General features: G+C 34.5%; 1 protein-coding gene across 4 annotated transcripts in view; it reads right to left on the bottom strand.

Annotated features, from left to right (window-relative positions):
- Nucleotides 1-21983, bottom strand: part of CPEB2 (cytoplasmic polyadenylation element binding protein 2) — a 70659-nt gene that overhangs the window by 13233 nt on the left and 35443 nt on the right. For 2 of the 4 annotated variants that reach the window (XM_032399957.1, XM_032399968.1), the window contains 3 exons: nucleotides 19952-19975; nucleotides 4944-5114; nucleotides 3701-3790 (listed from right to left, as the gene is read on the bottom strand). In XM_032399957.1, the coding sequence (XP_032255848.1) occupies nucleotides 3701-3790; nucleotides 4944-5114; nucleotides 19952-19975 (285 nt within the window). The remainder of the gene's footprint in view (nucleotides 1-3700; nucleotides 3791-4943; nucleotides 5115-19951; nucleotides 19976-21983) is intronic. The other 2 variants (XM_032399962.1, XM_032399974.1) reach the window with 1 other exon arrangement.

The following is a 21983-nucleotide window of genomic DNA, read 5'->3' as shown; positions in this document are numbered from 1 at the left end:
ATCAAAATTTACACTGCAAGTTCACCATTACGTAATTATTCCTTAGAAGCTGATAACTAACTGACCAAAATACACCCCTTTCCTTGACGAGATTTCTATGCAAACAAACCTAGGGGATTGTAATCTGGTTCTAATACGAAGAAGTCATCAAGCAGGCCATGCACATCTATTTATTCCATTAGACAATGGTAAATGTGAGGTCATGTTTTATGCAGAAATCAAAACACATAGCTTTATTGCCAACAATGGCTGTAATTGCCACAAAGGTCTGATGTGACACAAAAGTGCTTCATTTTAAATTTATAATACCTGATGGCATAAATAAGCCATCAAACCAACCTTTGCAATAGAAACTTCCAAAGGTGTGATTATGCAAGATTAAGAAAACACACTGTAGACGTTTCCAACTGCTAGAAATAATTTAAATATGCTTGAATAAAAAATGAAGACTGGTTTCAAGTGAAGGCTTTAATTTTGATCCAAGTTAAGGATTTGAGAGTTATAACTGTTTTGTAATAATTGAGAGGATATAAGACCAATTTACTAAAATAGTATTTTAAATTCAGTATTTTTAATGTTAAGATTTGTGATATTAATTTTTGATATTAATATTTTAATTTTGCTTAGTTTTTAAAGTAATACTTTACATTCAATATATTTTTTAAAGATTTTATTTATTTGACAGAAAGAGAGAGAGAGAGAAAGCACGAGCGGTAGGAGGGGCAGAGGAAGAAGCAGGCTCCCCGCTGACGGGGCTCAGATCCCAGGACCCTGAGATCATGACCTGAGCCAAAGGCAGATGCTTCACTGACTGAGCCACCCAGGCACCCCTACATTCAATATTCTTAATATTGCTTAATGATTTGTGTGATTATTAGGGAAGAAACGTTTGTATCACAAAACTAATTAAGCAACATGGCAGGTAAATCATGATCTAGCTAAGGAAAACCATTAAATATTAAAATACTCTTACCAAAAACATACTATAGAGCAAATTAATACTCACACTGGGTGAACCTTATTCACTGTAAAGGAAACCTAAGTACATGTGTGGCTCCATATCCAAGGGCTCATTGGATGCTTCTGCACCAGTGTTTCCAAACCATGGAAAATGAATTACAACAATGACAAAACTGCTTAAAAGAACAAGGTTTGGAAACACTGGTCTTTGACAATGACAATTAACTATAATTGTACCAAAAACTATGATTGGCCAGTGCTACTTTTTTGAGGTCTTTTTGTTTTGTTTTCAGTCTGAGAAAATAAACTAACTATCACCACAAAAACCACAATGACAACAACAATGGCAACAAGAGCAACAAAGACAGCAACTATTCTGTTTGATTAAATTTGTGCCAACACATCTTTCTAGGCTTAGAGTCCATCATCCTGTTATATGAACAAGAGGCTCAGGCAAAAAATGTATACCTGTCTCCACACAAACCAATTTTCATTCCTTTCTAAAACTGTATTTCAATTCCTGCCTGGAACTCTGTTCAACAACTTTATGTCTATATAGATTACACAATACCTTCAGATTTCATTCAGAACTTCTCAGTGAAGCCTTGCCCACCTACTTCAGGTCAAAGGAACTTCTCCATCCTGTAGTATTTATAGCTGTTTATATCATTTGTTAGCCAATTATTATTCTGTGCATTACCAAGAATACAAAGATGAGTAAAGGCAGAGTCTTACAGACTATGGGAAGAATTGAGTATTAGCAAAACCATCACAGATTTATAGAGTTGTAAAAATGTAACACCATAGCTGTGACAAGTGTTATGAAAGAGCAGAGCCGTGCTAGGAGAGCCTACAACAGGAATTTGTGAACCGTTAGGCGCGTCCTGAAAGTATCCTGTGAGCAACCAATGTTTAAACAGATAAACGGGGGTATGTAGATGAAGACACATGAGAAGGGCCTTCAGGGTGAGAGAGAATACCATACACAAGAGCCCTAAGGCAGGAGAGAACAAGGCTGGTTTTTGGAACCGGAACAAGAACCAATAGTGGGAGAAGAAACCAGAGAGATGGGGAGGCTGGGCAGGGCAAACAGATTTTTGCCTTTTTTCTAACTAAAAGAAACCACTGAAGGGTTTTAAGTAGATGGTCAAGGGATAGCACTATCAGATGAGTTTTCAGAGAGATTATTCTGGCTGTGCTATGGGAGAAAAACTGAAGAGAGCCAGAGGTATGGACAGACTAGTCACATTCCTGAAGTAGGCCAGGGCACTGGTAACTTAGGCTGGAATATTAGAAACTAATTGGCATTTTTATTGAACACTTAAAAAACTATAAAAGGCCAAGAGAGTGAAACAATGGACAACATATTAAAATTCAGCTTAAAACTCAGCAATAAATTAAAACTCAACAACAGATTAAAACTCAGATGAACAAATGAACATCCACATCTATATGGAGCTAATTTTCTCTCTAAGTATCAGCACCTCCAAGTCCAGTAAACTCCAAATTTGGGTGAAAATTTAGAGTACGTGGAGAAAGGTCTATAGCTTTAACCAGATTCTCATAGAGACCTGGGATTCAGAATTCCTGCTCAAAAGATGTTCTTGATTCCATAAATATAAGATCTAAAGGTATAAAACAAAAACCACTGTGTTATTCCATTTCTCTAAAAATCTACGTGAACTGGTAATGGAGGTTCTAGAATTCTCAGTGACGAAAAGTGAGATATCCCATATAATTCAGTACCAGAAACCTTTAGTTTTTGTATGCCAATAACTATTCTAACATGTTTCCTTTCCCAGAGCCCGAATCAGGCCATTTAACATATCTATTGGGAGTCTTTTTTCCAGGCTTGAAAATTCACTTAGCCATGAGAATAACAGGGTTTTTGTTTTTCTAAAATTTTATTTCAATGATGTTCAAAGAAAAGTCTTAGTTTTTCAACCTCTCCCTTTCTTTTTATTCATTTCAGAGAATCTGCCATTAGTAACCTGACTGGATTCATGTTTAATTCTCTCCACTCACCTCCCCTGCTCATTGTGGGCAAGGGGTACCTACTTCTGCTCCCCACTGATGGTGGCCTTGCTTTTGCTCACACGAATGAGAGTGTGATTTGTGATCTTGTGCTATGGTGACAAGCCACAGTAGCATCCTAGCAATAAGTTACTAGCACAACTAGGTATTCTCTTCACATCTGATCTCTTTATATAATGGGGGTTCGGAGCAGTCACCTTCTCCTCTAACTAAATTCACCCACAGAGTAAATATTGCTCTGTTGCTATCTCCTATTGTTTGGAACACTTAAGTAAATCTTGCAATATTTATACTATTCATGTGTTTATATTTTTCTCTCACTTCAAATAGATCTTAATTTCACTGCATAGAGGGACACTTTTTATATGTCTGTACCCAAGTTACTTAGAAGGATGCTTCAAACAGAGAAAAAAAACCTCAAAACATTTGTTGATTTGAGTCTTTGAAATTATTGTCAAATCATTATAGAGAAAGCACGACAAGGGTCTAATGGTTCCTGAGTGGCTTAAAGTGAAACTATGACAGTCCTTAGGCCCATTCTTCCTCACTTGACACATGTTATCAGCCTTCACAAATTATTAGTTTTTATATAAAGATAGGATGACACACAATTCTAAAAGAAAAGAAAACACAAAGTAATTGATATTGTCTTATTTGCTCTCATAAAACTGATTCCTTAGAAAATATTAACAATAAAAATTCTTACCTTTTGGTGGAAAATAGGACTTGCTTTCGGCTTTATGAGGCCAATCTACTACCAAGGGCCCAAATCTTCTGAAGCTAGCAGTTATTTCGTCTTAAAAAAGTACAATAATACACATTAGGAATTAGTTTTAATGGTTCATTTTGGAAAACAAAACAAAACAAAACAAAAAAACGAAAAAAAAAACCCCAAACCCATATTTTATAAGTTAAAGATTTAATATTTAAAAGTACCAAGTACCCTAAGCTAAACTAGAATATGAAAACTCAAAACACATCTAATACCCTTACTAAAAGAATATATGAAATAAATAGGTATTTTAGTCAAAATAAATTTATTTTTAAGCCGCACATTGGCCAGAGCAATCAATTCAGTGTGAGTTTTAAAATTTTATATAACATTGTGTAGATACTAATGGATTGATAGTATACCAAACTATAAATATTACTGGCTTGAAAAACATGCCGATGTTATCTCAAGTTAAACAAAGAGACGATTACTGTTTGATAAGTAAAATCTCATAGGGAAAGAAAAGGTCTGCTAGAACAAGACATGTAGAATTATCACACTCATAAAATACACTAAGGGCTGACACACACCGGGTAGCTTCACTGAGACAAATACAAGTCAAATACAATGATATGCTCTAGGTTATTTCATCACATGAAAACCTTATTATACTAATTAACACTTAGAATAGGTTGTGGATATTTGAATCATAATTGAAACATTTCTCAAAGTGTATCAATATCCTCTTAGTTGTGAATAAGAGTGGCAGATTTCCCACAACTGCACAAACATTAGACAGCTTCAGTATTTTTAATCTTTACTTTGAATTTTTTTCTTTTGTTATTATTATACATGATTATTTTTACTATGTTCTGTTTCCATTACCCTTTTGGGTTTTATTACCTATTTCTTACCTGTTTCTAACAGCCTATTTATTCTTAAGGAAATTAAACTTTTGACTATCATGCACTGCAGGTATTTTAGTTTGTGTCTTGTATTATGGTAATACAAAAGATTTTAAGTTTTATTAGAAATAACAATCTGCATTTTAACATATAAAGAAAAAATCTTTAAACTGTTCAATTACCTCCTATTTCATATTTCAACAGGTGACAGAACATTTAAAACAGAGATGGATATCCATTCTGACTGAAAATCTTGAGGTAAAAAATTCCATACCCCCAATCACATTGTATTTTAAGTTTTTGTTTGTTTTAAGCTCAAATTATCACTCTACCTTCATCAATATCTGGAGGAAGACCACCAACAAAAACTTTTCGAGAGAAGCGTTCTATTCGTTCTCCATTTTGATGAGCTGAGTAACATGTGGGTGAATTTAAAACACCAACTTGATCATTATGACCATCATCAAGCAGACCATCATCTATTGGAAAGAGGGAAGAACGACCTAAAATATAAGAACAAATATAACCTGAGTCTCAGATACAGGGAAATGCTAAAGTCAGGCACTAAAATAGCAATGACAAATTCAAAGGCTTAAAATAAGGTGACACAGGCATAAAAAAAATAAGGGAAATTCAGATAGTTTAAGGTTTTAATTACCTGGATTCAAAAGAGAAGCAGTCTGAAGAATGACTCAGAAATAAACGTAGTCATATGACAACAATTATACTGCAAACACTAGATCACTTCAATTTTTTATTATGGAAAGCAGCAAGAATCTGATGTATGGGGACAGTTTAAACTGGATGTGTTACAGGAGAAACCTTTGAGAAATTGGTGGCAAAAGGGAAATGGCACAAACTAAATAGATAAGAGCACATAATAAAAAGCTACTTGCAGACCACAGTAAGTAAGGACAAAGGCAACAAGTAAGACTTGCATATAAGGTTTTGAATTAATTGATTACATATGTGACAATTATATAAAAGGGTAGACAGGGCTTCTGCACATGTGCAAAACAGAAAAAGGCATCCCCTCTAGGGCTTTGGTCCCCATCTAAGCCCACCATTCAGGGGGTACACCCTTTGTACAGGGCACGTCCTGTATAATTCTCTGCAGCAATCCTGATGCTAGACTCCATGGGATTCTAAAAAATAAAATGACCTAATAAAATATAGTCCCCTGTTCTCAGGGAATGTACTTAGAAAAGATAAGATCTATACATATAACTATTGCACATATCCATAAGAAAGCTTCAAAGTACTTCAGAGGAAGTTTGTTGGAGGAAGGGAGTAGTCTGCCTAATAAATGGGTAATTTCTTAAATCCCCAAGTGAAACTGAATGGCAATTGTGGTGAAAAGGGAAAGCTAGTGGTATTTACTCAGTGCATTAGAAACGTTAGAACATGGTTTTGATATCTTCTGCCCACTTTTTGACTTGATTATTTGTTTTTTGGGTGTTGAGTTTGAGGAGTTCTTTATAGATCTTGGATACCAGCCCTTTATCTGTAGTGTCATTTGCAAATATCGTCTCCCATTAAGGAGGGCACGTACTGCATGGAGCACTGGGTGTTATAGGAAAACAATGGATCGTGGATCACCACATCAAAAACCAATGATGTATGGTGACTAACATAACATAATAAAATTAAAAAAAATTAAAAAAAAAAAAGCACATGGTTTTGAGTAAATTTTCCAAATGGAAAAGAGGAAAATATGAATCTATTTAAGAAATAGGGAGAAGTCAAAATTGACTACTACATGTTGGAAATAAGGAGATTACAAGTAATAAAACAGCTTTGAGGCTGGTCAGAATACTTAGCCTTGAATGCCAGTGCTAAAGGAGATGTTTTATTTAGTATGTGATTAAAATAAACAAAAAAATGGATATGCGGGCTCAAGCAAGATAATTTTACTGGTGCTTTGGGAAGACATATAGCAAATGTGGTTAAAGTGATTAGAAATGAGCAGATCAGGAAGGATGAACAGAGGAGATAACTACAGCAGTAAAGAGTAGATATCTGGGAAACAAAACAGAAAAATGGAAAGGAGAAACTAAAAGAAAGCATTAGAACATGAATAATAAGAATCATTAACTAAATATAAGGACAATAAAGACAAAAACTGGTATAAGAAAGGGTAGATATGGAAGGAAACAATCAACAAAATTAAAAGGTAACCTTTGGAATGGGAGAAGACATTTGCAAATGTCACTGACGTATCTTTTTTTTTTTTTTAAGATTTTATTTATTTATTTGACAGAGACACAGTGAGAGAGGGAACACAAGCAGGGGGAGTGGGAGAGGGAGAAGCAGGCTTCCCGCTGAGCAGAGAGCCCGATGCGGGGCTCAATCCCAGGACCCCGGGATCATGACCTGAGCCGAAGGTAGACGTTTAATGACTGAGCCACCCAGGCGCCCCAGACACTGACATATCTGTTAAAAAATTGGCAGAAGACCTGAACAGACATTTTACCAAAGAAGACATACAGCTGGCTAACAGACACATGAGAAGTTATTCATCATCACTCATCATCAGGGAAATGCAAATCAAAACTACCATGAGATTATCACTCACACCAGTCAGAATGGCTAAAATCAACAACTCAAGAAACAACAGGTTTCGGGAAGGATGCAGAGAAAGGGGAACCCTCTTACACTGTTGGTGGGAATGCAAGCTGGTGCAGCGGCTCTGGAAAACAGTATGGAGGTTCCTCAAAAAGTTAAAAATAGAGCTACCCTATTATCCAGCAATTGTACTACCAGGTATTTGCCCAAAGGATAAAAAACACTGATTCAAAGGGATACATGCACCCCGATGTTTATAGAATTATCAATAATAGCCAAATCATGGAAAGAGCTCAAACGTCCGTCGACTGATGAATGGGTAAAGATGTGGTATGTATATGTACAATGGAATATTACTCAGCCATCAAAAAGAATGAAATTTTGCCATTTGCAACAATGTAGATGGAGCTAGAGAGTATTATGCAAAGCAAAATAAGTCAAAGACAAATATCATATGATTTCACTCATACGTGGAATTTAATAAACAAAACAGATGAACCCGGGGTGGGGGCAGTGGCAGGGAAAGAGAGGCAAACCAGGAAACAGACTCTTAACTACAGAGAACAAACTGAAAGTTGATGGAGGGGAGGTGGGCAGGGTGAAATAGGTGATGGGGATTAAGGAGTGCACTTACTGTGATGAGCACTCGGTGTTGTATGTAAGCGTTGAATCACTAAATTCTACACCTGAAACCAATCTTACACTGTATGGTAAGAAACTGGAATTTAAATAAAACCTTGAAAGAAAAAAAAAAGAAGGGTAGGTATGTGAAGCTGCATAGACTGAGAGGATATTCAGAATGAAATATAAGATAGGGGGTTGCAAATGGTGTGGAGAAGGGAAATAAGCCACATTTTTTAGAAGAGAGTCAACTTTACAGAAATGACACTTGAAGGTTCTTTGTAGTATCACTAGACAACTCCAGAGAGAAATGATGAGGTAGTTCCTTGAGAAACTTAAAAGGAAGTAATGGAACATTCAAGGAGCTCAAGAAAGGAGTGGTAAGAAAAGTATAAGGGAAGTCAAAATATTATTGTAACACAGTGCCAAAGAAAAATGTGATAAAAGTAAAAACAAACAAACAAAAAAAGGAGCCATGAAGTAACAGTGTGAGATGTTAAGATAATCATTTTAAAAAATGACAACTGTATTCAAGGACATGCATGATCTTTGAAGGTAAGCAGTTTTAATAAAGTTGGATGGGAGCCATGCTGTGTGTAGAGTTTTATAAAGACATCAAAAGAAGATGATTCTTTAGAAGTTTATTAGAGAAGGAAAAAGAGAAAATAAGAATGCAGAGAAATTGTTTTTCTTTCAAGATGGAATGAAAGGTTTTTTTTTTTTTTGGATGAGGAGACTATGCACAGAATCTATAGCATGTGCCTTAACATGTACAAGTAATATTCAACATTAAAATGTCATTAATATATCATCTTGAAAAATATGACACATGATACAAGTGATATAAACAAAGACAATGTGAAATGTGATGGCCTGTGGAGAACTGGGGTTGGGATGAGAAGGAAGGGGTTTATATGTTTGTGAACTGTAGTTAGCTGGGTGCTGGAAGTAAGAATCTGAAGTTTCTAACACCAAAAACAAGGAGGAAGATCCTATTTGTATAGGAATAAGGAATTATTATACAGATTCAAATTCAATTTAAATAAGATGTTTTGAAAGATGTCCTTGTTCACTGAGTTAACTTTGTGAATATTAATTTAACTTTTCCAATACCTTTGCTATCAGAAATAAGGACCAATGTAAAACAAATGTCATTAGTCTGTGTGAGCAACAGAAAGAAAGCCCTTCAAAAGTATTTTATCTATTTCATTTAAGAAAATAAACCTCATCAAGATCCATTACAAATAATATTGTGAATAACTGGTTCAACTTCTAAGGTTGGACTTTAATATTCTGTATTTTAAAAGGAATAAGATGAAGCAGAGAACATGCATATTAACTAGTTTTTAGTAGAAAAATTACAAATCCAAATTTTATACTTATTTCAGACATGTCAATACATTTGAAATTATTTCACTTTGAAGTGCCCTAACACACATGTGAATTTAGCAGTTCCATGAATATAATAAACAAAGTCTTTCTAATAGATTTTTATCTTGAGCAAAAATATAGATCATAAATATTTAGGTTCTAAATAGAAATACTAAATGCAGGACAAAGGAAATCACTACATAAGAGAGGTGACCCAAAAAGGGTTTAAACTTTTTGTATTAACTATAATACTGTAAGCACATTCATAATATAACTATATTTTAACAATGATTCTATATTACTAACTATAATAGTTTTAACTATAACCAATAAATTATAGTAAATAAAATAACTATCAAAAATCTATAATCTATGTCTAAAATCTAGTAACCAAGGCTCAGCTGAACAAAGGATGTAATAGAAAGTCTAAGAAACATCACACACTGGCCATACTAACAATTTTCATTGCTAGGGGTGCCTGGGTGGCTCAGTCAGTTAAGCATCTACCTTCGACTCAGGTCATGATCCCAGGATCTTGGGATCGAGTCCTGCATCGGGCTCCCTGCTCAGTGGGGAGCCTGCTTCTCCCTCCCCCTGCCTGTGTGCTCACTCTCTCTCTCTCAGACAAATAAATAAATAAAATATTAAAAAAAAAATTTTCATTGCTAGAAAATCATGACCACTTTCAAGAAGCCATAAAAACTATGGAATTAAGTACTCATTTAAAAGAGGAGTTAACCGAGTATACATCAAAAATTTCACTTTTTATCTTGCCAATTATCTTTCCCTATAACCTAAATTAATATGACTATAAAAGGAGAACCACTAAATAATGACATCTTTCATGTGCAGTACACTTTAAACATGCTTTGTAAGAATGATACACACATATATTTAGTGCCTGAAAATGACTAGCAATAAAGGTAAAATTATATATGTGGGGAGAAGTAAAATTTGATTATAAAATGATTTGGACTAAAATACAATGGTTTTCAACCAAAATTAAATTACCTTTCTCTTTTTTTGCTCTGAAACTAGGATGTATTTTCAGGTTCTTACACTTCAAAAGACTGAAGCTGAATGATAAGGAAAACACAATATAAAATTTGCGGGAGGTAGCAAAAGCTATATGCTTAGAGGAAAATTTCCATACTTAGAGAAATCAATTTATAGTTTTAAATGCATATTAGAAAACAAGGAATGCTTAGGTAATCCTAGTTTCTGCCACAAAAAGATAGAAAAAGAATAGCAAATTAAATACAAAGAAAGTAGGATGAAGGAAATAAAAAACTAAAATCAATGACATAAAATATAGACTAACATGAAAGCAAATCAATAAAGCCAAAAAATCGCTCTTCAAAAACTTATAAAATTGATATACCTCTAAGCAAAGTTTATAAGCAAAGTTTATCAAGTTTATTAAGAAAAAAAAACTCGGGGGGCCAGGTGGCTCAGTCGTTAAGCCTCTGCCTTCGGCTCAGGATTGGATGGAGTCCCACATCAGGTTTCCTGCTCGGCTGGAAGCCTGCTTCTCCCTCTCCCACTCCCCCTGCTGTGTTCCTGCTCTCGTGTGCGCGCTCTCTCTCTCTCTCTCTGTGTCAAATAAATATTTTTTAAAAAAAACCTCAATTTACCAATACTAAGTATGGAAAAGGGGACATCAACCAACACAGAGTCTATGTACTTTTAATAAAAGGCTACACTTCCTAACTAGTTTTACAACCCTGATATTAAAACCTGGTAAGAACATTACAAGAAAAGAAAACTACCTTCCAATATCCCTTATGAACATAGGAGGCAGAAATCCTAAAGAAAATACTGACAGATTGAATCTAGAAATATACATAAATGGAAAACACATCATGATTAAATGGAGTTCACCCCCAGGAATATACGACTGAGTCAGTAAAGCATGCCACTCTTGATCTCGGGGTTGGGAACTCGAGCCCCACGCTGGGTGTTAGAGTTTACTAAATAAATAAACAAATAAATGGAAAAAAATTTTTTTTAAAGTATAGTGATATAGGATTAAAATTCTGCTCTTCTCTCTGTTCAAAAGACAAAGTTTTCTTAAATTGCTGGTTTGCACTTGATAAAAAAGAGTAAGCAAAAAAAAAAAGAAAATCAATTACTGTAATTCACATTAACAGAAGGAAACAGAAATATCATACAGTCATTTCCACAGATATCGGAAATGCACCCTGAAAGTTCAACAGCCATTCATGACTAAAAACTCCCAGGAAACTAGGAATAGGAAAGAATTTCCACAATCTGATAAAGAGAATTAAAAACTCAGAGTTTACATCTTCAATGATAAACTATCAAATGCTTTCCCCCTGAGGTTTGGAAGAATGTTCACTATTTCTATTCAAATTATTTTGAGATAGAACTAGTACAGTAGAATGAGAAAAATAAAGTGTCAAATACTCGCAAGGAAAAAATAAAGCTGTTCCTGCTAAGAACATGATTTCATATGGAAAATTCAAAAGACTCAAACTACTAGAAATAAGTGCATTTAGCTAGGGGACAAATACAAAGTCAACTTACAAAAATCAACTTATTTCTAGATGATAGTACTAATTGGGAAAAAATTTAAAATAATGCCATTCCTTATGTCATCAAAACTCATCAAACAGTAGGAATGAATTAAACGAAAGATATGTAAGACCTTTACACTGAAAACAAAAATTCGCTGAGAAATTCTACAAGACTAAAGGAAATGATAGAGAGAAGAAATCAACATGTGAGATGTAAATTCTCTCCAAATTATAAATTTAATACAATGTCATTCAAAATCCAAGAAAATTTTGTCTTCTAGAAATCTCAAGGACATTCTGAAATTTATGATAAATCAAAGGATTCAAAACAGTTTTTAAAAATAAAAGTTAAGGAGGATTATACAACCTGATTTCAAGACTTACTAGTTAGCTATGATTATTAAGAATGTAACACTGACGTTAAGACAGGCAAACAGCTAACTGGAACAAAACAGAGTCCAGGAAGAGACTCACAAATTTACAGTCACTTGATGTTTTTCAAGGTTATCAATGCAGTTCAATGTGGAAAGGGAGATTTTTTTCAATAAATGGTGATGAACCAGTGGATATCCAGCTGGAGGGGGAAAAAAAAAAGGAACCTTGATCCCTATTCTCACACCATACCAAAAATAAATTCAAGACTTAAATGTGAAAGATAAAACAACAAAGTTTCTGGAATTTCTTCATGATGTTTGGGGATAGGCAGTAATTTCTTAGGACCAAAAGGCACTAATGATAAAAGAAAACAACTGGGCTTCCATCAGAATTAAATACTTTGCTGCTTATCAAAAGACAGTAAAGTGAAAAGGCAAGCAACTACTGAAAGTAGGACAAAATACATAAAGAACTCTTCTTAAATGAAATGGACAAAAGACTTGTATTGCATTAAAAATGGGCAAAAGACTTGTACTGAAAGTTTACAAAAGAATATAATGGATGGGTTATAAGCATATGAAAAGGTGCTTCAACATCACCCTTAGTTATCAGGAAGATGCAGATTAGAACAATAATGAGATGTCACTTTCATGCCTCTCAGGATGGGTAAAATTAAAAAGCTTAACAATACAAAGTCATGAGTATAAAACTGGCAAACTAGTTGGTAGTTTCTAATAAAGTTAAACATACATTCACTCTATGAACTAGCAATTCCACTCTTAGTTATACATCTAAGAGAACTGAGTGCTTATGTGTACACACACACACACACACACAGAAAAGAAAAAGGGAATAAAAATGTTTATGGTAGTTTATTTATAACAGGTCCCAAATGGAAACAACTCAAATGTCTGTAAATATTTGGGAAAGGGACAAACTGTGGTATACTTATACAATGATTCTACTCATTAATAAAAATAACTACTGATAGTAATTTCAATTCTATCTTCTATACAATCTTAATATCTTACAATTTCCCTTTGAGACTGAAGTTTGTAAGTATTTAAAAGCAATTATTTATGAAATTTTCAAATGTCTTCTTCTTTTAAAAGAAGAACTGGATATGGTTGTTCCTAAGGTTCTTACCATAATAATTAGAAGTGTTTTTTTTCTCCAGATAAATAATCTTAAAGGTGAGATTTCCATGCTGTTAAAACCAGCAACAATGGATACTGATTAACAAGCCCTACAGTCAAAAGAATTTTAAACTATAATTACAGTTGCATTGTTCGAAGGGTTAAGGTTTTTTTTTTCCTACTTTTTGAAATCATTTGATCTTGGACATCAAACACCTCATTTATATTCTCTGGCTATTGTTATGAAACTCTTGACTCAAAATTCTTGACCATACTATAAGGTAACAAGGATAAACTGTTATAAAGAAATCCTACTTTAGTGATTCTAACTTAAAATGTATATACATCCATATTTGCTTATAATATGTATGTCTAAATATACATACATTTATAACACATGCATGTATATAAACATGAAAATTAATACAATGCAGATGAGTTATAACCAAGATTAGAGTGAGATTCTTTTTTTTAAAAAATTTTTATTGTTATGTTAATCACCATACATTACATCATTAGTTTTTGATGTAGTGTTCCATGATTAATTGTTTGTGCATAACACCCACTGCTCCATGCAGAACGTGCCCTCCTCAATACCCATCACCAGGCTAACCCATCCTCCCACCCCCCTCCCCTCTAGAACCCTCAGTTTGTTTTTCAGAGTCCATCGCCTCTCATGGTTCGTCTCCCCCTCCGATTTCCCCCCCTTCATTCTTCCCCTCCTGCTATCTTCTTCTTCTTTTTTTTTCCTTAACATATATTGCATTATTTGTTTCAGAGGTACAGATCTGTGATTCAACAGTCTTGCACAATTCACAGCGCTCACCATAGCACATACCCTCCCCAGTGTCTATCACCCAGCCACCCCATCCCTCCCACCCCACCCCCCACTCCATCAACCCTCAGTTTGTTTCCTGAGATTAAGAATTCCTCATATCAGTGAGGTCATATGATACATGTCTTTCTCTGATTGACTTATTTCGCTCAGCATAACACCCTCCAGTTCCATCCATGTTGTTGCAAATGGCAAGATCGATCAGAGTGAGATTCTAACTAGGAGTTATTTAAGAGATTTACAAAGAATGTGATAGTTTTAGATAGAAAAATGTAGACGAGAAAAAAGAGGGGACACTTTATAGGTAGAAGATACCTGCTTGAGCAAAAGTACAGAAACATTCCAGAGGCCATATCAAGGTAAAATATAGAAAACTGGAGACATTCTTAACTATGTGCTCAAAAGCCCTACTTAACAAATGCAAGTAAAATACCTTACAGTAAGTTAGTCACCTAAAATGCACAATAAAAATTTTAAAGGTAAAACAGTTACAATAAAGATTATAGAGGAAGTAATAAGAAATGAATGACAGATGGAGATGAAAAGAGTCTAAGATGGCTTCCCTGCTGCCAGGGCTCTTTAACAGGTAACCCAAATCCTTCTAACACGAAGGCAACATTTTAGGATCTACATTCCTCTAACAAGACTAAAAATATACCTTCTACCAAAACACAAAATTGGCAAAGGTTTTAGAGTAAGAAACACAGCCATTACCACAAATATGAGCCTCGTTTGTTATGGATAATTAAGATTCAAATTACTCATTTCAAAATATTTTAATAAAAGGGATTAGAGAATGCTTGAGACTTTTCTATATTCCCATAAAAAATGTTTACTCCAACCAATAATAAAAGTTACATGATGAGCTTCCTAAACTGAAGATGGGGAGAGAGACTAAATTATGAATAGGATGCTTGTGTGACAGGACGGTTGGCCCCGACACCTGGTTTCCTGGTGTGGGCAGGTCTGTGCTGCACACATGCCTGGAGTCAGAAGGGGTTGTAAGCAATTACTAACTTTACTCTGGTGGCTATGTTAATATGCCCAAATCTATAGCTACACTGACTCTTCAGATTTTGACCTTATTTTGGAAGCCCAGATTAAAGAAATTTCTCAACATATCCAAAGGGGGAGGCAGGAAAGGAGAAGAAAACATTTGACAAAATTAGGCATGTACAAAATGTACAAAATTTGAATCTAAGCATAGTTCTTTGATCTCAATGCATTATCCTGTACTTTCATTTACTAAATGTTGTTCTAAAAAAAAAAAAACTATATAAATTAAGGATGAATATGAATATTCTTCCCATCTTCTAAGATCCTAGCAGTCACTCTCTTGGAGTAGAAAAATCTACCAATGTGATGGCATGATTTTTATTTAATATGAAAGGATCAAAAAAACTATCAAAACAATAGAGGCAGATCCAAGACTGAACTCTCTCAAGCACCATCTGTTTAATCCGATAGAATCACTGAGAAGGCATGCTTTCCCAAAGAACTGAGGAAGAAGCTATAAGGTACCCTTCCACCTAAAAAGATTTTGCCCCAATAATAGGTTCCTCCTTTTCTCAGAGAGGATGGCTAAGACACTTAATTTTAATAATCAATTATAGCCTAGTATGTCTTTGTAAATTACTTTCTGGACATAATATATCTGATAAGTTCACTAACATTTTGTTTCTTTTAGATACTGGTATGGCTGGGTATAGGTGCAGAGTAGGTACAGTCGGCCTCTTTGAGGAGGAGGGGTAAGCAAATTTCTTTCTGTAAAGGGTCAGAAGTAAGTATTTTAGACTTTGTAGGCCACACTGCTGTGTGTACTGTTGTAACTACTGAACTCTGCCATCACCGTAGCTCCAAAACAACCAGACAAAAAGCGAATGGGCATCGCTGTGTTCTAATAAAACTTTGTTTAGGGGCGCCTGGGTGGCTCAGTCGTTAAGCGTCTGCCTTCGGCTCGGGTCATGATCCTGGGGTCCTGGGGTCAAGCCCTGGATGGGCTCCCTGCTCAGCGGGAAGCCTGCTTCTCCCTCTCCCACTCCCCCTGCTTGTGTTCCCTCTCTCGCTGTCTCTCTCGGTCAAATAAATAAAATCTTTAAAACAACAACAACAACAAACTTTGTTTATAGTTTGGAAGTTTGGCCTGTGGGCCACAGTTCGCTGGCCTCTGTCTTACAGTATTAATCTGGCTTTTTTTATTTTTCATGCTTTGGAGATTTTGCTCATTCTCTGACAGTTATAAAAGTATTTATCAAAGATGAAGAATTTCAGCCTTGACTTCATCATAAAAGGATTTGATAGTGGTGATATTTAGGGGGTGTACCCTTACTCTGGCTACTTCACAAGATTAAGAGTCAAACAAATTTGAATCAAATCTAACCAAATCAGAAAATCCTGGGTCAATTTTATTTTATTTTTTTTTTAAAGATTTTATTTATTTATTTGACAGAGCGAGATACAGTGGGAGAGAGAGCACAAGCAGGGGGAGCAGGAGAGGGAGGAGAAGCAGACTCCCCACTGAGCAGGGAGCCCGATGCGGGGCTCGATCCCAGGACCCTGGGATCATGACCTGAGCCGAAGGCAGACACTTAACGACTGAGCCACCCAGGCGCCCCAATCCTGGGTCAATTTTAAAGCAACACATGGTGTACTATATTATTAATAATTCCTTATTTATTACAGTGCATAAATCTGAATAGCTACACAGTATAAATATATCCAACCTCTCTAACTGAACTTCCATAATTTCATTCCCTTTTAAAATCATTTCTCCTATTTCATTCCATATACAATCTATTAACTCAAAGCTTTGGGATTACCTGCTACAACAGATTGCATTGTGATGTTTAGCCCTATCAACTAAAACAGGGTCTATGTCTAGTACTTAAAATATCCTATATATTTTTGTTCCTTGGGAGCACAGTAGCCCTTTAATCCCTTACTACAAGGATAGATTGCAATATAAAAATATTTGAAGTGGAGAGATAGAATTTAAATTACATTGCACACCTCACTTCACACTCCCACCCTAATCCAACCCCAGACCAGTGTGTTCACTCTTAGAAAGAATGGAAGAAACGTTGGACAATAAATACAAAAGATAGTTTTCCATATATTAAAGTCAGCTCCCCATATGAGTCTCCTCCTTCCTAATCCTGGTCCCCAGGCAGCTCTGAAGTAGAACTTTTTATGGTTCCCAGGGTATAGAGATACATAGGACTTGGGGCAGGTCCCAGCTAAAAAACAGGGAAAGAAATATTTGCTCTTCTTAATTATTCCCAGTATAATTAATTTTTGAATATTCCTAAAATATATTTTATATATTTATATCTAGAACCAGCTTGATTTAAAGTTCTTCTTGACATTGTTAAGGAAATTAAAATATATAAAGTCATTTTGGTAGCAATTTGGTCTGACTGCAGTCAAGTGGGAAATCTTTTAAATGAAAACAGCTCCTCTATGCCTGGGTTTAAATGTGAGTCAAAGGTGGCAAGTAAGAACAAACAGTTCTTCCTAAACTGCTCTACAAAGTCAAAATGCCTTGTGAAAATAATACTGTTCACCCACCACTGCACTGGTAAAGAGCAATGTGTTATTTTTGGTAAGAATTATATCAACTCATTGTGACACATCCCACATGAGCAGTAGATCTGATATGTATCAGACTTTTTGTTTTTTAAGAAAAATGATTAAATAAAATTAATTGATGCAGTTCCTTTGATGGACAAAATGTTAAACACGAAGCCCATACAAGGGGGATCTTGGTAGTTAAAAGGTTAGCAGTGTGATAATGATATTGTATCTAGCGTAGAAAGGGGAAAAAAATGAGTGGAAAATAGGAAGAGAGCCAGGCTACTTCTAGTCCTTTCTTTTTTTTTTTTTTCTTCTTCTAGTCCTTTCTGAGTCATTCCTTTGGTATGTGTGTGGGTTTCTTTCTTTCTTTTTTTAATGTTATATTACTGTGTTAAAGTACGTTCAAATTCAAATAAAACCTCTCAATAGGTATTTCTAATGGGTCTACTTTTCATCTGGCCATCAAAATTGAAATTTTAAAAGCAGACTCTGACTATTCAAAGAGGACCAACTAAAAAATTACTAATTCCATATAATTTGAAAGGAAAATTCAGGCATTACCCCTCCATGTTAAGCCAAGTAAGTGTGACAACTATCAGTTCCGTCCTAAAGAAAGCTTCTCCAGAAGCCTTAAAACCATGTGAGTCTTCTTTCTTCCAAAGCTGGCAAGCAGTTCTGAAGTAGAGGAAATCTTTATATCTCTATCCTCTAGGAGCCATAAAGAATAGTAGCAAGTTCCTATCTGAAAGCAGAAAATTTTGCTTTTTCTTAATATCATAAAAATAGTCTATAATTACTGAATTGAGATAAAAGAAGATAAACAACAACATGACTTTCTGATACTGTGCTCCTAAGAACTTCCTAGATCATAATATTTATGTTGTAGTATGCCAAATTAAACATAAATTACTAAGGTTAAAAGATGAAAAGTGTATAGAAGGAAAAGATCCTAAATTAAATTGCTCTAGTTTCAAAAATACCTAAAATCACAGCTTGGTAAGTGGGTTTTTCCAAAAGAATTGAAGCTCCATATTAAAATAGCACAGTGAAATAAGACAGTCCATAGATGTGAAAATAGGTACTAAAATTCTAAACCTTCCCCCTCTTCTCAGTTGCTAACAATAACGTTTACAAGGTAATTCAGCTTTAGTTTTCTGAGTTTTGAGTTTCTATATCCTATAATTTTTTAGTCAGAAAACTAAAGAACCAAGAGATTCAGTCAAGCATTTGAAGAAACCAAATTCCAAAAATGAAGTTAAATTCAGACAATGTGAAATACAAAACTGGAAATACTCCTTAAGAATATATAATACTTGTTTCTGTCATTAGTGGTGGCAGAAAGTTTGAGCTTGTTTGTTTTCAAAGCACACATACTCATGACTACATGAAAAGAAATTGAACCACGGGCACATATTTATAAAATTTATCAAAAGGCATTATTATTACTGTCTGTCCTCCATGGCTCAAAGGAGGTTTTAGGGGTCAAGGAAAATCCTTTTTTATTCATTTTGGTACTTACAACAGCTATTTAAATATCATGATTATTGCACACTTAGAGGATAATCTGGTTGTGTAAAATTACTTTTGCTTCTTCTCATCCCATCTACTTTGCTCCCTCCCAGTCTGCACATGAGAAAAGAGAAGCCAAGTTTAAGCCACAGAACATGTCAGCTACTGTCCGAAGAGGTTTAGTAGTCCAGCCTTTCACAGTCCTCATTTTGTCCGGAAGACAGCAAGAACCCAGAGGGGGAGAATGGTGCGGGAGACAGAGTGTGTGAATGAGTGTGTGAGTGTGCCTACATGGTGTAGAGAGAGGGAGAAGGAAAGCATTATATTCTTAGAAGACACAGAGAAATATTAGCAACATGATTTCTATACATCAGTGTTAACAAGAGCCTATATGGTATTTACTTTCAACTGGGTCAGACATAAAACTAACAGAGTTGTAAATTATATACCAGAGATAATCAGTTATAGATTTAGAAAGTAGAAAAATCATACTGCATGTCACCTTCACTAGTATTTATTAAACATATTTCTTAAGCAAACTATAAATAGTAGCTTTATTTTAAAAGGTATAAAAATTACTTTAAACAGTTAAAATCTGGACAGTTTAAAAGACATTTATTAAATAACCATATTAGTATGAAAATGTGCTTTAAAGGTTAAGAGATTTAGGATTCAAAACTTTGACAAGTGCGCAAATCAAAATATAACTTTTCTGTGAGTTTTTGGACAGTGCAGAAAAAAAATCTAGGCTAATTACAGTGGTGATCAGTAAAACCCAATTAAGAACAGTTATACCATAGCAAACAGAAATGAATTACCTCGTCTTCGCCCATAACTCCTTGCTGCATGTAAACAAAGGACAAATTGTAAAATGTCAGAACTAAAAACAAGCCCACCCATACAAATACTTATGATATGAAAAGCTAAGTGGGCATCTGGTAATCAGTGCTACTTTGTTTTAAGAGCTAAGACAATGTCACTGTACAATATCTGTATGGTGTTTTACCATTTACAAAGCACTTTTATTATATATATATTCTGAACTGTACAAAAAATGAAATGAACAGGAAATAAACCATTTATTCTCATTCATGCTCAAATTCATGAATAAATATTTCTTTCATCTGATCAGGATAGTAATGTTAACACCTTACAGTTAAATAGCATCCCAAATAATGAATGGAAAAACCTGAATTAAATCCTTATTTTCCTAATTATAAAGAGTGATATAGCAGATACAGTCCAACAAATAGTTATTCAAACCCAATTCACATTATACCAAGCCTTGTGTGAAGAAAGTATTGGAAGACATAGAAGAATGAAAAGATATAACAATGTTAAACTGATACTCTGAAGCCTATAGAGCTTAGATAGAAGGTAAAGAACTTAATCCATGTTCAACTTGCTTAACTGAAGAAATGACTAATGATACACTATAGCTAACAATGCTTTCAATCCTTTTGGTACATTTTATAATCTCTAAGTGTTTATGTCTCTATCTCTGGGGTAAGAGGGATTCAGACACAAATTATTATTAGCATCATCATAGAATAGCACATTTGTTAAATACTGTAAAAGTATAAAGCAGAAAAGTATTTCAATCTACATTATTAGCAGTTTACATAATCCCTTAGGGAAAAAAAATACTGCAATTTATTCTCCATAAGAAATTGCCAGTTTGATAAAATCCACAACGTATTTTTAAATAACTCCTCCCCCCAAAATCTGAGTGTACAATGAGTATTTTTACCCTGGAATTAATATATGAAATCAAAGCAGTAGACCAAAACAAAAAATGACTGTTAAAATCAAGATTTTAACAAGTGTCATGAATTTTTTAGGCCTGGGAAACTTTCTGAATAAATCTCAAATCAAAATATATATTGAAAGTCATCAGAAATATAGTTTCCCCCAAAGTACAAAGCAAAGATCAAAAGAAAATGTTTCACATCACATCATTAACTGCATTCTATTATAGAAGTTTTACAAAATATAAGGCTTTAACATAAAGAAGTATGTCCACAGGTGAGAATAATATAGCATTAATTCCCCTATAGTAACAATGGGAAAAACAAACTTGTCAACCCGTAGTCATTTACACTTCTAAGTCAATAAATACAATGCTTACATTGGCGTCTTTTATAAAAAAAAAAACAAACTTCATTTGTATCTCTGCCTCTCTATTGTCTTTATTTAGCTAGAACTACTGCAGATTTAACCTTTTTGGTAGCTCCAATTACCTCACAGCCTAGCAGACTGACTGACCTGTACATTAGCTTATATGTAAACCTACCTGTTTGTTTGTGTGTATATATAGCTTATATGTACATTACCTGTATATATTATATATAACTTACCTGACCTATATATTAGTTTAGGGTAAGGGTAGGGGTGGAAGTAACATTTTTGCTGTGGAAGTCTCCCAAGACTTAAAAAAGCCTTAAAAAAATCAGGGTCTCAAAGAGATGGGAGACTTACTGTGGAAAATCTAAGAGCAATTTTAAAAGAGCTAACAAGAACAGACCATGGAGGAATCAATTCACTGAAGTTTTGATAGTTGTATTAAGTGCGGAAATGGCCAATAGGCCCCAAACAGTCACAACACCAATCTTAGGAGTTAGGCTTCCTACTTATCTCTAGGCATGATCTAAATGGTATTAATCCAGTATAAATTTGCTTTATGGGATTTCATTCATGGGTGTACAAGGTGGATCATTTATAAAGCAAATAAAACTATTCTCATCAAGTTTAAAGTCAAATTATGAATTATACTGAAGTAATAACGTGACAAATAATTCTTGACCTACTGAATAAAGACATCATAACCATCATAGCCGTTATATTCTTTGC

Source organism: Phoca vitulina, unplaced genomic scaffold, assembly GCF_004348235.1.
Source record: "Phoca vitulina isolate PV1807 unplaced genomic scaffold, GSC_HSeal_1.0 scaffold3, whole genome shotgun sequence".
NCBI classification, from domain to species: Eukaryota; Metazoa; Chordata; class Mammalia; order Carnivora; family Phocidae; genus Phoca; species Phoca vitulina.
The sequence above is the reverse complement of the archived record's forward strand: the minus strand, read 5'-3'. Positions and strand labels throughout refer to the sequence as shown.